The sequence below is a fragment of the Coccinella septempunctata genome, chromosome 5, assembly GCF_907165205.1.
Source record: "Coccinella septempunctata chromosome 5, icCocSept1.1, whole genome shotgun sequence".
Taxonomy (NCBI): Eukaryota; Metazoa; Arthropoda; class Insecta; order Coleoptera; family Coccinellidae; genus Coccinella; species Coccinella septempunctata.
Genome location: NC_058193.1, coordinates 19,842,238 through 19,857,831, shown reverse-complemented (window position 1 = coordinate 19,857,831; position 15,594 = coordinate 19,842,238). Strand labels below are relative to the sequence as shown.

Genomic DNA, 15,594 nt, shown 5'->3' with positions numbered 1-15,594 from the left:
AATAATTATACCTATTGATTCCAATCGATGCAAAAAATTAATCATGTGAGTGATTTTGCAATCGTCGTGTAGATAGAATGATATTTTCAATAACATATGAGGGAAAACAGATAGATCTACTATTGTAAATTCAGCAATTCAGACTAAATTTACAGTTTGGGTTATAGTAAAGGCATTTGATGGTTATATATGGAAACCCAAGAAACACAATATACAGCAACTGTACAGGGTGGGCAAATTTCGATGTTTTAACACTAATACAGTTTTTAAACCAGAGGAGATACACAAAATCTGATACCCCATTCTCGTTCTCTTTTTCTGAGAAACTAACAATAGTAATAGTCATTTTTGGCCACTTTCTTTTGTTTTCGAGTTATATGCAAAAAGTGGAAAAATGGCGATATCGAAATAAATTTATATCTCCGCTAATATTGATGATAGAGCTCTGAAATTGAAACATTATACAAGCACTTTTTTACGTAGAATCCAGTGGCGTGCTCGCCTTTTTTGCAGGATTTTTAATTACGAAGCTATGACCCAAAGTTATGTTTTTTCAAATGGGAACACTAGTTTTCTGTGCAATTTTTTGAAGGCTTAATTTTTACTGATTCCAAAAATATATAACATCATATGGTTTGTACCAATATAAATAATAGAAAATGGTCAAAAACCTTTTTTCTCAATATTTCTATGGTTTCAACTTTTGATGAGCATAGAAAAATATAGCATCGTATGATTACCAGTGTCTCTTTCTATAAGTCCTTTCATTATTATGAAAATTTATGAAATATATCTTGATTCAAATTTTGTGAAAATTGGTAAAGAACATAGAAAGAATGACATTGCCGGAAGGAGACTGCTTTTGTTATAGGAAACTCTATTTTTCTGTGCTCGTCAAAAGTTGAAACCATAGAAATATTGGGAAGAAGTGTTTTTGACCATTTTCTATTATTTATATTGATACCAACCATATGATGTTATATATTTTTGAAATCAGTAAAAATTAAGCTTTCAAAAAGTTGCACACAAAACTAGTGTTCCCATTTAAAAAAACATATCTTTGGGTCATAGCTTCGTAATTAAAAATCCTGCTGAAAAGGCGAGCACGCCACTGGATTCTACGTAAAAAAGTGCCTTTATAATGTTTCAATTTCAGAGCTCTATCATCAGTATTAGCGGAGATATAAATTTATTTCGATATCGGCATTTTTCTACTTTTTGCTTATAACTCGAAAACAAAAGAAAGTGGCGAAAAATCACTACTACTTTTGTAAGAATGGGGTATCAGATTTTGTCTATCTCCTCTGGTTTAAAAGCTGTAGTCCTAAAACATCGAAATTTGCCCACCCTGTACAGATAGTGCAGTACAAGTGCCACCTGAAATTGAAATTACACTGTTTCTGTATTGATAATTCTGCATTTTAAAAATTCAGTATTTGATATACAGTAAGCACAGTTTCTGTATTGATAATTCTCTCTTTCTCTTTCCGTAGCGTTACAACCCGGGGTGGGTATTAGCTGCATTTTAAAAATGTATACCTGAGATTTCCGAATCTTGAACTAAAACATCAAGAAATCCTACGAATTAAATATTCAAATTGAGATCCATGTGCTCAAATACAATATAATACACAGTTTCTGTATTGATAATTCTGCATTTTAAAAATTCAGTATTTGATATACAGTTACTGCACAGTTTCTGTATTGATAATTCTCTCTCTTTCTCTCTCCGTAGCGTTACAACCCGGGGTGGGTATTAGCTGCATTTTAAAAATGTATACCTGAGATTTCCGAATCTTGAACTAAAACATCAAGAAATCCTACGAATTAAATATTCAAATTGAGATCCATGTGCTCAAATACAATATAATAAAAACGATTCGGTAATCATAGGTACATTTTGCAAGGTATCTATTGTTGAACACATTTTTGTTTACCAACTAAGATGATTTTTTGTAAATTTTCAATTTGCTCTTATCTGAACATTTAGGTGAAAATGGATTTTTCGATACAAGAACGAAAGGAAGAAGAGCCATTCTTCAACCTCAAAATGTGCTCCCTATGTTTGTTTTATAGTATGGAAGAGAACAAAGCTAAATTCGAGCATTTAATACAAATTATTTCCTAGTATTTTTGAACAGAATAAAATTGAAGGATCAGAAGGGAATATCTGTTTTCTTGCCAAACAATTAACTGTCGTGATAAACTTGAGTTTGATATTAGTTAACGTATTCTATTATCGAATATTGATAAATATCGAACTGAGTACTGAGAAAAATACCAGGGTTGGCTCCTTCTCATTGGGTTAGTAGAGTGTAGAGAACCATGAATAGATATATGTACTTACAAAACTCAACAAGAATTTTAACGTAAAATTAAGCAAACTAACATTTAAGAAGGTGAAATCTCCTTTCGCCACCATATCTAGCATCTTCAAGAATCCAGCCAGTTTGATTTTATCGCTTATATGACGATTAGATATAGTAGCCTTCACCATTGGTTCAAGATGGCATTTCGCCTTATAAGCCAACTGCTGCAGATACTCCGAATTTGGATGTTTCACCTGAAACAGATAAAATTTATTCTGGTTAGGTCTGATCAGATAACAACAAGTATAATATACCTCATTAACGTCTTTATCGTAGTCGTCGAGATCTTTGTAGAAAGAATAACAGCTCTCTCCATTCGTCGCCGTGATATCGTTGCTCATGCTCTTCGCGAATTCCAAACTTTTTCCTATCGAAAAATTATCGAACAAAGTTTCCGTGCTCTTTTTCTCCTTCCACCTGAAAAACCTACTCAAAATACCCTTTTTTTTCTCTTTTCTCGCCTTCTTCTGGCTATCCCTCTGGAAGATAAGCTGTGTACTATCCTCCGTGTTTCTTATGGCTTCAATTAACGAAGAGAAAAACTCATCATCCCTTATCAACTTCTTGATCAGTTCCGACTCTTTGTCGTAAAAAGCTAATAAGTTATCGAAAAATTGTTTCTCTGATTGCTTCGAAACCTCCCCTGAAGAAATGACGTTCAAAACTTTGTCTCTCGGCGAACGGTTGATGGCATCATCGGATATGCTTGTAGCCTGAACGCTTTGTATCATGTCGAGTATAGACATCTTTTCCTGCGGATAAAAATCGAGATTCATCTTCGAATTCGATGCAACTGAACTCTTCTTCTTCAAGAGTTTCTGCCACTTCGAGCTAGACTTTTTTTGTTTAACAACATTTTCTTTGATACAAGTTACGGATTTGAATGATTCGCTACTCTCCTTCTTGGTAGATTCGTTACTTTCATTTTCTTTACTGCCAATTTCATCTGAAGCGAGTTGATAATCTTGCTCCAAGTAATCTTCGCTACTTTCAGAGTTCAAGTTTTTATTCTTTAAAAGGCAGTCAAGAGGAATTTCTTCGTATTCTGGATTTTCATCCTCGTCTTCGTTGGCTTTACTCTGATCTCGCACTTTCTTTGCAAATTTCTGGCATTCCATTGACATGATTTGATGGAAATTATTGAAAAATTCCTCGTCAGATATATTTATATTCATACTATTGCATTCGTTCACTTCTACTAGAGTTTCATTATCGGAAAACATACTAGAGCTGCTTTTCTTCGCACTTGATGGTCTCAATTTGAATAGCTCCACAACGCTTTTCTTCATAGAAGCTCCACTCTTCACCGAAGAGACACTACAAGAATTAACACTGGCTGTTTCAGAAATATCATTGTCTTTCAAAGTAGCTGTATCTGAACCATCTCCAACAACTTCTGACTTGTTCAATTTTGATAGCACATTTGCGGAATAGCAAATGTTATTTTGGGCTATGAATTTCTGATAGTTATAAAATCCCCCTTCCTGACTCACTGAAGAATATTCAGATGTATTATCACCATTAATTGGCAACTCACTGGGTTCTTCTGGTATCACCTTAACAGAAGGTAGACTTATAACACTTCTACTTTTCGTATTCATCTCTTCCTTTTGGGAAATTGAATCGATGGCTTCCTTAAGTTTATCGTTTTCCGATTCGACGTAATACTTTATCAGGTCTGTATTTTGAGCTGTCTCCAAAAGCTCGAAATCGTCATAAACGTGTGGAAACAGAAGCTGTATTCTTAGCTTTACCAGATCTTTCTGGTTCCACTTAGAGTTTTCTTCAGTAGACGTGAACTTATATTTTGGTATACCACTCTTCTTTTCAGATAGTTTGCTTGAAAATCCTTTGAAAATATTCGAACAGCAAGCCTTACCGTCGTTAGTACTATCAATGGTGGTTCCACTATTATTTAAGTCAGCTCCTTTTGTCAAATATCCACTATCATCAGCGGAAGTATGGATCAATTCACGTTCCTTAACGGTTTCTTTCGATTCATTAGAAGTAACACTAGAACAGGCTTCGCAGTTAATCACAGTACTTATACTAGAAACCGAATTGTCTATGGACTCTCTATCGTTCGCAAAATCGTTATCTGCAGAGATGTTAGCACCTGATTTTTCACCAAACGTGACTTCGTCTTCCACTGACCCCAATTTAAGTTCTTCGAAAGATACGCGAAATTCGTTACCGTTGACTTTATCAATTGACAATTTTGTCAAATTTTGACATAGAGAAATATGATCATCTTGGTTCTCTGGTCGTTCGTCACTCTCCTCATCATCTCTCTTCTCGTTTAGCCTTGCAATAATCTTAAGTCGCTTTCCATTTTCCTTTGAAGACTTTTTGGTACACCTCAATGTGATTTTCGTTTTTGACTTGGGTTTATTCGATATTTTACTTCCTATGTGACTTTTTTCTTTTTCAACCCTCTTTTTCCGCTTTCTCGTTTCACCGGGAGGTTTTATCTTCTTATTTGGTGTTGGATATTTCACGTATAGTAAATTTTCTTTGATTAACTCTTTTATTCTGTCACTTTTCGATGAATAGTTACTGCATGTTTCTTCGTAATCCTGATTTTCCTCAATGGGAATTCGTTTCATGCTCCTTGGAACCCGTTTTTGACCGGACGTAAACTTGTACCTACTCTCTTTCAATAAGCATGAGGGTTCAGTTGATAAGCACACCTCGTATTGTTGTTTATTCCGACAATACTGACTTTCCTTCAATAAACAAGAAGGATCAGTTGACAAATTCATCTCATCCCTTTCATAGTTATTTCCTTTTAAGAAACAAGAGGGTTCTGTTGTTAGATCTTCTTCCTTGTATTTATTCGATTTCAAAAAACAAGATGGGGCAGTTGTAAGGGATTCAATGCTTTTTTTGAAATCATTTGCGTTGAATTCCGATGAAAAAATACTAAGGCTTTGATCGCTTTTTGATCCTCCAAGAACTGCAGGATCGAATGGTGAGCATTGGTTGTATACATTGCAATACCTGACCTCATATACTAGAGGTGGTATTTTACATGGTGGACTACTTTCGCTCAGCGATCTTCTCTTGACATTTTTTCTTATTCTCGTATCGTACATCTTCCTCTTCTCGTATGAACTCTGACCAGGTGGCTTGAACGTTTTAGTCAGTAGCATCGTAGGGGTCTTGTCTTTCCCAGCAGGGGGCGATTTTCCTCTATTTGCCTGTGTTTTATTCTGATCTTTTTTCGATATTGGAATGTTGCTTTTTTTTGGAAGAGTTGAGTTCCTTCCTATTTCAGATGTCTTATTTGGCACTTCGTCGTTGAACTCGCTCATTACGATAGTTTCAGAATTCCGAATATTCCAATGTAAACATTTTTGAAGACTGTTGTCTAAAGCGCTCTCGTCCTTTTGGTAGTCCCATGTTATGGATCCTAAATTCTCGTATCCTGCACACGAGTCCTCCTTACGAGTCCTCAAGGGGGATTGCTTATCGTCTTTATCCATTGTCTTTGATGAGCTCATAATTCTTTTAGGAATTTGAGAGGTCTTAGCTGCCTTATGTTCAGTTGTGGCTAATTTTCCATCATGTATTCCAGAAGTGGGTTTCTTGTTAGATTTCGATCGTGGCGGAGGAATTTCGAAATACTCATATTTTTTCGAGGGTGCTGTGGTATCGACAGGTTGCTGTTGAGACTGTGAGATATTTGTCTTTCCGATCTTTTTCCTCTCATTGGTACAACTAGTTTCAGTCTTTTTTTTCAACGGAACAATATGTTCCGCACTTGATTTGTAATTATGAATTTGACGCATTTGGGAATTATTTTTCCCGGAATCATCCGCTACACAAGGATTCCTCTGATTTTGATTGAAAGAAAAAGATATATCTTCATCTCCATATTGTTGGCTGTGATTTTTATTCACTAACATTCCACTTCCGTTTCCAGGCAGTGAATTTTCATTTTCTTTTTTACAAGTATATTTGGTCATTTCGTCATAGGATTTGTTCAGTGTAACTTTCTGACGAGGTGTTGAAAAATGAGAGTAGTCATTCTCATTATTGATTTCACTGCCTAAATTCAATTGTAATCCTTCATTTCTTGAAGGCTGTGATTGGTGCTTGGAAAATGCCTTCTGTTCGTTTTCACAATATTTGTCATTGCCATCTGGGGATGATCCAGAATTGAATTGTAATCCTTCGTTTCTCAAGGGCTGTAGTTGATACTTATGAAGTTGCCTTGGTTCTTTTTCTCGGTTGACGTCGATACCATCTGGGGAAGAAGCTGCATTCAACTGAAATCCTTCGTTTCTTGATGGTTGCGACTGGAATTTGTATTGTGACCTTTGTTCGTTTTCATTGCCATCAGGAGATGATCCTAAATTCATTTGCAATCCTTCATTTTTCAAAGGCTGTAATTGGTACTTGTAAGATTGATGTTCGTTTTCTTGGTTTATGTCACAACTGTCTGGTGGAAGTTCTGAATTCAGTTGTAGTCCGTCACTTCTTAAAGGCTGTGGTTGATGCTTGCAAGGTGGCCTTTGTTCACTCTGTCGGTTAATGTCATAACCGTCTGGTGAAGATCCTGATTTCAGTAGTAAACCCTCATTTCTTGGCAGCTGCTGCTGGTACTTATAAAGAGTCCTTTGGTCGTTCTCGCGGTTTATGTCATCCCCATCTATAGAGTATCCGAAATTCATTGGTAATCCTTCGTTTCTAAGAGGCTGTGAGTTATACTGGTAGGATAATCTTTGTTCGTTCTCTTTTTTAACGTCATTGGCATCTGGAGAAGATGCAGCATTCAATTGTAATCCTCCATTCCTTGAAAGTTGTTGTTGGTAATTATAAGATGGTCTTTGGATATTTACTTCCGTTAGCTCCTTCATGTCGACTCGGTCTTCAACAATATTATAAAGATCTGTAATTCTTCCCCTTTCAACTTGGAAGTAATTCTTACACTCAATATTACCAGACTTCGGAATACCCATAGAAACCTTTTCGTTACTTTGTCGTGATACAGGAGCAGGTGCATTCGAATTCGCTTCCTGGGTCAAATTTAGCATAATCATCTCGTTCATTTGTTGTTGGTGAGTGTTTTCTACCATGTTAGAGGGTGAGCTTCTAATATACTCCGAATTTTCCCTTCCAGTCGAGTAGGCCTGTTCCGTCCCATTCATGTTTTCTTTCCAATAACGTTCGGACACATTAACAATTGGGGAATTAGCAGAATTGTAATATTCATCTTCATGTTTTCGATAGTTATTGTTGCTATCAATATTAAGTTGTGTATTTTGAACAGGAAGCTTAGGAAAGGAATTCTGACTCATTTGTTTTTCAGAAAATGAATATTCTTTCGTTAAATCACCCTCTGTTGATTTCCTATTTTCAGTCATTCTCGGATTTAAAGTGAATTCTCTCCTGTTCTCTGTACCAATTAAGTTAAAAGAGTTTTGATTAGATTTTGGTTCGTTCAGCTTTGAATCGAAACTTTGATGGGAATTAAAGTTTTCAGAATGGGATTTATTGGCTTCTTGTACTAACTTGGATGTTTTAACAGAAATATCTTTAGGTACTTCGAGATTAAAGAAATCCTCATCCTCTGCATTATTTCCAGCTGAATAATTGATGTAAAGATCTGAAAAACTCTCTTTAGGTTTCTTAGTTACATGATCTGAACTTTTCTGTTGAGGAACTGGCGTCTTCGTACAATCTAAACCAGAGAATTCGATTGGTAGTACCAATTTAACAACTTTCGGATCGTCCGTTTGAATTTGTAACATATCATCGCTGCCATTTTCCTGCAGTTTCTTCAAGTAATCACTGAGTTTATCAGCAATCAATTCTTTTATCGATTTATGGGAGTCATTAGCATGATGGCTGATTTTCGATCGGGCTTCGACTTTATAATATTTGAGCAATCTTTCTAATCTCTTATCTGAGGATGGATTCCGTATTTCGGTGGAAATAGTTTCATGTTGCATCTGAGGGGTTGACTGTGTTTTTATCAGGTTCCGATCGATTTCGTCTTGTTCGTTATCGAATTTGGTTGGTGCAATTGCTACCACTGAAAGTATTTTACATTCTAACCTATTGACTTTGGTCTTTTCGGAAGGAAACTTGAATCTACTCCTCACTTTCGAGGTCTCAATTTTCTTAGGGGGCTCTATACCTTTTACAACGATTCCCAAGGTTGTTTGTTCGATGTTATCATTAGTCTTCCTTGAAGTCTCATCCAATTCTTCTCTGGAAGTATTTTTCTTCACATGAAAAACTGATCTTTTCTTATTAGTGCACGGTGGTATCACTGATGGTTCCCCTTTGAGTAATTCTAGTACCTCCCCGAAATTATTGTCCAGAATTGTAGATGTTCCCACATCATAACAGTGAACCTCTTTCGTGGGTTTCTCATCAATTTTTATACTGCTGTTATTGTACTTCGCATCTTCTAATTTCGCTAGGTATCTAGAGGACCTTTGTCTGGAACGACTCAACCTAGGTCTTGGCCTCGATGGAAAATCTCTCTTCATAGCTTTCTGGAACAATAAAGTTCGTTCCTGCGTATTCAGTATATCAGCCATTTGTTTTTTATGTTCAGTAGGAAGGACCGTTTGGGTTCTGTTATACGGTGATCGTTCCTTCTCTTTCTCTGCATTGTCTGGTACCTCCTTTTTGTGATATTTTTTTCCGGTTTCTATAGACACACATTCTTGTTTCTTCGTGAGTTTCACTGTGGTTGCGTCTTCCTTCTCGTCTGGAGAATCTTTACTTTGGTAAATACAAACAATATTTTTATCGTTCGTTGTAGAATCCAAGCTAGTCTCAGATTTATATTTCGTTTTCAAGCCATTCATATCTTCTACAACTTCGTCGTTTTTCTGAAGGATATTATTCAAATTTTTATGTTTATCTTTAATCGTTAAACTGGCTGATCTCATTCTTTCGGCCGACTCTCTTTTCATTGTTTCTCTTTTAGTTTTCTGTTTTTTATGATCATGAGTCTTACGATGTTTTGGAGCTATCTCTTGTTCCTCGACGCCCAAATCTAGTGGAATGAATTCTTTTTTAGCATGTTTGTTTCCTCTCGTTGTATCTAATGCATCATTCTGATTCGAGTCAGGTTCGAAAATTTGCATATTCTCCTCTGCATATTTCTTGTTTTTATTCTGACGTTTATCAGGTACTGGTGCAACTGCCTCGCCGTTATCTTTCGTAGTGAAATAAAATGTTTCTTTTTTCTGTTCTTTCGCCAGCCTTTTCATATATTTTTTCAGGGCTTTGTACTCCTTATCGTTTTCTTTCTTCTTGTGCTCTTTATTCCGGTCTTTCTTCTTCTCTTTCTTTTTTGTTTTACTAATACCTACTTCGTTTGTCATTGGAGGTTGGTAATAGTTATGGAGGATCTTATTATATTCTTCAGGATTTTGTGTGAAGGTATTCAAATCATGATCATTATTTTGGGAGTCCAAGTTATTTCTATTATGTTGTTGATGATATTCGCCATAAAATTCACGTTGCTGATGATGTCGGATATTTTTTTCTGGGTCCCACTTGTTTTTATGCTGCTCAAACTTTTCATCCCTCAGGTTCATTGTCTGCTCATTTATCTGATTGAGAGTGACGAATTCGGGCATATCTTCTTCTCTCAAAGTTTTTTTTCTATATTTAGATTTTTCCTTATGCTTTTTCGGTAAATGTTGAATAGGGGTTTGTTGATTTGGTGGCATGAAATGTTGTGCTCGCTGATCATAAAAAGGCATGGGATTATTCGGCTGATTCTGGGAATAATATTTCAGGAAAAATTCTTTATTTTTTTCCATTTGTGGATCTTCTCTCCTATCGGCACTCCTAGGCCTTTCCGGTCTTCTCAACACTCTTTGATCTGAAGAAACATCCTTTGTAGGTATTTGATCGGTGCTATGACTTCTCTGATGTTTTTTTACTTCATTATTCCGATCTTTTTTCAAATTCGATGGCATACTAGTATCTCTATTACAGTCATTTATTAAACATTGGAGATCATAATAATTCAGTTCCGAAAATTCCTTCTTTTTGTCTCTTCTATGTTTTCTCTCTTTTTTTTCTTCGTCCTCTTGATTCGCTATCATATAATAAGGTCCAAAAGATGTTCCAGCTTTACCCTCCCTCTTACTCTTCCTTCTCTCTTTATTGATTTTTCTTCTCAATTTTTCATCCACATCTCTTTCTTGGTGATGTCTTCTTTGTCTTTCCTGTTCTATAATTTCACCATTTCTAGGTAATTGAAGAAAATTTTCACTTTCTCTGGCCGAAGGAGATTCTTGGTTTTGACGGCAAATTTTCGAAAGCTCCATGGGAGAGTAATATTTCACACCACCTGGGATGAAATGATTCCCAGTTGGATTGAAGGCACCGTACATACTAAAGGATTTTTATTCTGTAACAAAAAATTATTTTCTGTTTTGGTTATTCTTGAGATGCCCCGACTAAGTTGAGATTCAAGAATATGATATGGGGCGCCTGAGGCGGTGCAAGAAAGTTTTATCGGAGAGTCAGGATCTTCATTTAGCTTAGCATGAAAGAACCCCGCACAGTTCATATGGAAAAGGCTTTCAGTCGAATTTCCTGAATTTTTGATGTGTTGAAGATTTGGACTTTCCCGGTTAGTGTGAATATTTATGAACGTTAAGTGTACCTACTTTCAATTTGAATTCAAATAGACATTCCTATTCAAAGAATTTAATGCTCAAGGTCTTTCATCATTTAGGTTATTTTAGAAGATGCTTTCAGTGGTTTCACAAAACTGTTCGAATATTTTTCATTATTCTGAAAAATTAGTCAAATTTTGACAATCTGTATAACGAAAACAGTAGTCCGAAAAATAATCTTCTGATCTGATTTGATGCGGAATGCAATACTCTACAACATCCATATCAGGCATTTTTTCGAAATTTTACGTCTTACACGAGATATGATCGAAAAACCACGAAAATATCCCTTTAGGGGGCACATTTTAGCCCCTTCCGCCATAAATATGAGGAAACTCTGTCGATGGCAAAATCTAGGATATGGGGATATATCTGAAGCAATAAATTCGTTGGTTGCAATTTTTCATAATTGAATGTTTATTCTACTGGTCTAGATGTTTTGATTAAAAAGTAAGCATTGAAAAGAACTTTTGACACGATGCTATTCAAAAGGAAAGAATGGGTACACAGATAGAGCCTAGTGCCAGAATGGCATACACAATAGTGTAACTTGGTGCTTATACCCTGTATATTCATACAGGGCTCGGCTTCAAGCAAAAATACTTGCAATCGAAAGATGGGTGGACATGAATCTGTCATCGACTCAAAGCTGATACAGAAGAGCCGGAAAAACTTAATGACATAGGCAAGACAACAATGTCTCTTTAGTATGTGTTCCTGGTCCCTCTAGAATCAAAGGAAATGAAGGAGCACAACCTTTTTTATCTGTGGTATAGGGAAATTCACCTATAGAAAGAGTTTCTGGAGAAAGAAGAAACCAAAAGCGAAACACTCTGCAGGAATCTTCCAGGAATAGATCCTTCCAAAAAGCTACTTTGTATTTTGAAACTATAAGATGCAAGAAGTATTTTGATCTCAATACAATTAAGTTCTGTATGTTATATTGAACTAATATTCACAACCAAATTCGTTGGTTGCAATTTTTCATAATTGAATGTTTATTCTACTGGGCTAGATGTTTTGATTAAAAAGTAAGCATTGAAAAGAACTTTTGACACGATGCTATTCAAAAGGAAAGAATGGGTACACAGATAGAGCCTAGTGCCAGAATGGCATACACAATAGTGTAACTTGGTGCTTATACCCTGTATATTCATACAGGGCTCGGCTTCAAGCAAAAATACTTGCAATCGAAAGATGCGTGGACATGAATCTGTCATCGACTCAAAGCTGATATAGAAGAGCCCGAAAAAACTTAATGACATAGGCAAGAACAACAATGTCTCTTTAGTATGTGTTCCTGGTTTCTCTAGAATCAAAGGAAATGAAGGAGCACAACCTTTTTTATCTGTGGTATAGGGAAATTCACCTATAGAAAGAGTTTCTGGAGAAAGAAGAAACCAAAAGCGGAACACTCTGCAGGAATCTTCCAGGAATAGATCATTCCAAAAAGTTACTTTGTATTTTGAAACTATAAGATGCAAGAAGTATTTTGATCTCAATACAATTAAGTTCTGTATGTTATATTGAACTAATATTCACAACCAAATTCGAAACTGCATGAATAGCTCTAAAACCATGCTGAAATTTATATAAATAAGAATAAGTTTCGACTCCTCACTGGTTCCTCACAGGATGTTTCGCCTCGAAGCATATGATGAGAATCGGCTTATCAGAAACTTACGAGTGTTGGTTCTGTGACAGTAGGAGGACACTCCTATTTACCTGGTTATAGAATGCCTTGCTATTGCAAGTCTGCGCAAGGAATGTCTTGGACGAGAAAGGAGAAAGTTATGAGAAGAATGAGGAGTTAGGGTCAGTTGTAGAAGGAGCAGCTTTTAGAATAGCTCTGATGAGGGGTACAATAGACCTTAAGGTCGCAGTAGAATGTAACCCCCTCACCAAAGTATAAACTATCATCGAGTATATTGAACCAAATGAAACTATATAACCTTGATATTGTCATGCGAATAAAGAAGTAAAACCTACAGTTTACGCAGATATCGTAGGAATTTGGGAATAACACTATATATGATACAGGGTGATTTTCCAAACTTCACTGGTATAACTGCATAAATTTTTGGAAAGCGATTCATTCAAATCAGAAAAGACTCTGTGCATCAGAATCTGGTACTGATAGATATACTACATACAGGCATATTCATTTGTGTGGGACCAAATGGAAAAAAAACATCCAAGGATTCCAAGGTAATATCAAACAACTATCGGAAATTTTTGTAAATACATACCTAAGTACATGTAATTTTTAAAGATTTGTATAATTGTTCTTCAGAAAATGTACTTGTTATTCTATTGATTGAGGCCCTGGTACGAAATTATAAACGCACGAATACACCGCCTTTGAAAAAAAATTTCTTGAAGCGTCTTTTGAAAAAAGGTTTTATATAGCCAGTTCATATTCTGTGTTTCATATATCTAACTCGTTTAGTTGATTGAATACGAATATAAGTGGAAGTTTTTGTCTCAATCAGAATACTTATGAAGTTTCAGACAAGAATAGTTGACATGTTTGGTGCCAAGCACAAACGACGAATTTTCGAGATTTTTTCGTAATTTAACGTTTTTTCTGTTTCTTTAGTGTATTGAAATCATCTTCAGCTCTTACAACGAGTATTCTATTCGTTTTTTCCACGTGTATCTGGCCAGGTCTATAATTAAAGATACATATGTGCTTTTTATTTAAATTCATGCTTCATTTAACGAACGATTATATGCTGTTTGTGTAATATATGTTTCAAATTGTGGCATATCCTTATGGGAACACCCTGTATAGAGCTTAAGAAACTTAATACATTGGAAATCATGTAAGCATGGTATACAAATAATATTTTTCTAAATTATTCGAGATGGACTCATGAATCTTAGAAACAGAGTAGCCTAATATTATTGTATCTGGTTCTAGCTGATAATGTGATTAAATCAGTATGATATTCTCTATCGAACCAAACTATCGTATGTCTGCTGAAAGTATACAGGGTGCCTGTAAACAAATGGACTTAGGGAGATGATTCCTCGATGAAAATAAACAGGGGTAGTTCGTATAAATTTTTTTTCGAATTCGACCTCCCTTAGAGAAAGAGCCTGTTCGACAGTTTTTAATTTTTTTACGGGTTCCAAAGAACACTGAGTCATAAAACTATACATAATATGAAGCATTAAGTAGATGTTACCCACACAATTTTTTTATAACCTCATATAACTTCATTATTAGGGGTTGAAAATACCAACCCCTTATGATTTTCCTTCAAAAATTGTATTCGTGGGATAGATTATCGAAGAAAAGGATTTTCTTATGGTTTCCCATTGAATTCTGGAGAAAAAAAGTCTCCTGTAAAATTTCGATACAGTCGAATAAATAACTTACAGGCAGTTCTGATCAATGTTCACGGGCGTAGCCAGGGGGGGTTTGGGGGTTCAACACCCCCCACCCCCCACCGCCCCGAAATAATATAGGTATACATAATATCATTTTCAAAAAGTCTCAATTTACATGTCAAAATCAGAAAAATTTCATTTAAAACCCCCCCCGAAACTCAACCCTGGCTACGCCCATGTCAATGTTCATTCCATTTCATCGTATGTTCCATAGGATGACGCTAAAAAACATGTTGTTATTTTCAACCCCTAATAATAAAGTTATGAGATCTAAAAAAATTGTGTACGTAACATCTACTTAGTGCTTCATATTATGTAGGTATAGTTTTATGACTCAGTGTTTTTTAGAACCCGTAAAAAAATTTAAAAACTGTCAACTCGTCATCGCCTTCCAAAGGCTGTATCCTGGAAGGGAGGTCGATTTCGAAAAAAATTTATAGGAACTACCCCTGCTTATTTTCATCGAGGAATCATCTCACTAAGTCCTTCGCATTTGTTTACAGACACCCTGCATTTTATTAGCGATTTCTTTGAACTCTTTGGCGACCACCATCGTATATCGTATAATATTGGAAGGATATACATATGAGTATTATGAATAGTTCGACCAATAATAAGGCTTACATGTTCTTTCTATATATTTTATGGAGTTAGCTAGTGCTGCAAGATCGTAAGACCCACTATTATGTGTTCGAGCCATACTAAAATATGTTTTTGGCCTTTCCTGAAACGTAGACCAGTAGTGACTTACGATAGCATGGATCTGGGAACCAGATATTACTCAAGGAGTTTTCAGAATATATTTTGTAAAATGGGAGAATAATGGAATCTTGGCTATGAAAAACACTTAGATCAATGCTATTGCATTGATAAAATAATTTTCGAAATATTGTTCTCACTTACCTTTACTAGAGTTACTGACCGTAGACAAAAAATCTTTTTACAAACTGTGAGCGAAGATTGCGATTTCACAAACAGTGCTTTCACATCGGAAACTGCGAATGGAAATAGTTCAGACGAAACTACCTTCTGTACATATATTTTCAATCACTATATACTCGTAACTATCACTATGGTAAAGAAGTTGTGTCTCTGATAGAGGTGAACCGTTAACACATATTTCCATTACATTGTTTCAGATTATGATTGAACTAACTGAAATTTCAGTT

General features: G+C 35.6%; 1 protein-coding gene across 1 annotated transcript in view; it reads right to left on the bottom strand.

Moving 5' to 3' along the window:
* Positions 1-15,594, bottom strand: part of LOC123314350 — a 16,405-nt gene extending 811 nt beyond the window's left edge. Inside the window, exons 1-3 of the mRNA XM_044899601.1 lie at positions 15,329-15,594; positions 2,624-10,758; positions 2,390-2,563 (exon numbers count right to left, since the gene is read on the bottom strand). Of these exons, the coding sequence (XP_044755536.1) occupies positions 2,390-2,563; positions 2,624-10,741 (8,292 nt within the window). The 5' untranslated portion in view covers positions 10,742-10,758; positions 15,329-15,594. The remainder of the gene's footprint in view (positions 1-2,389; positions 2,564-2,623; positions 10,759-15,328) is intronic.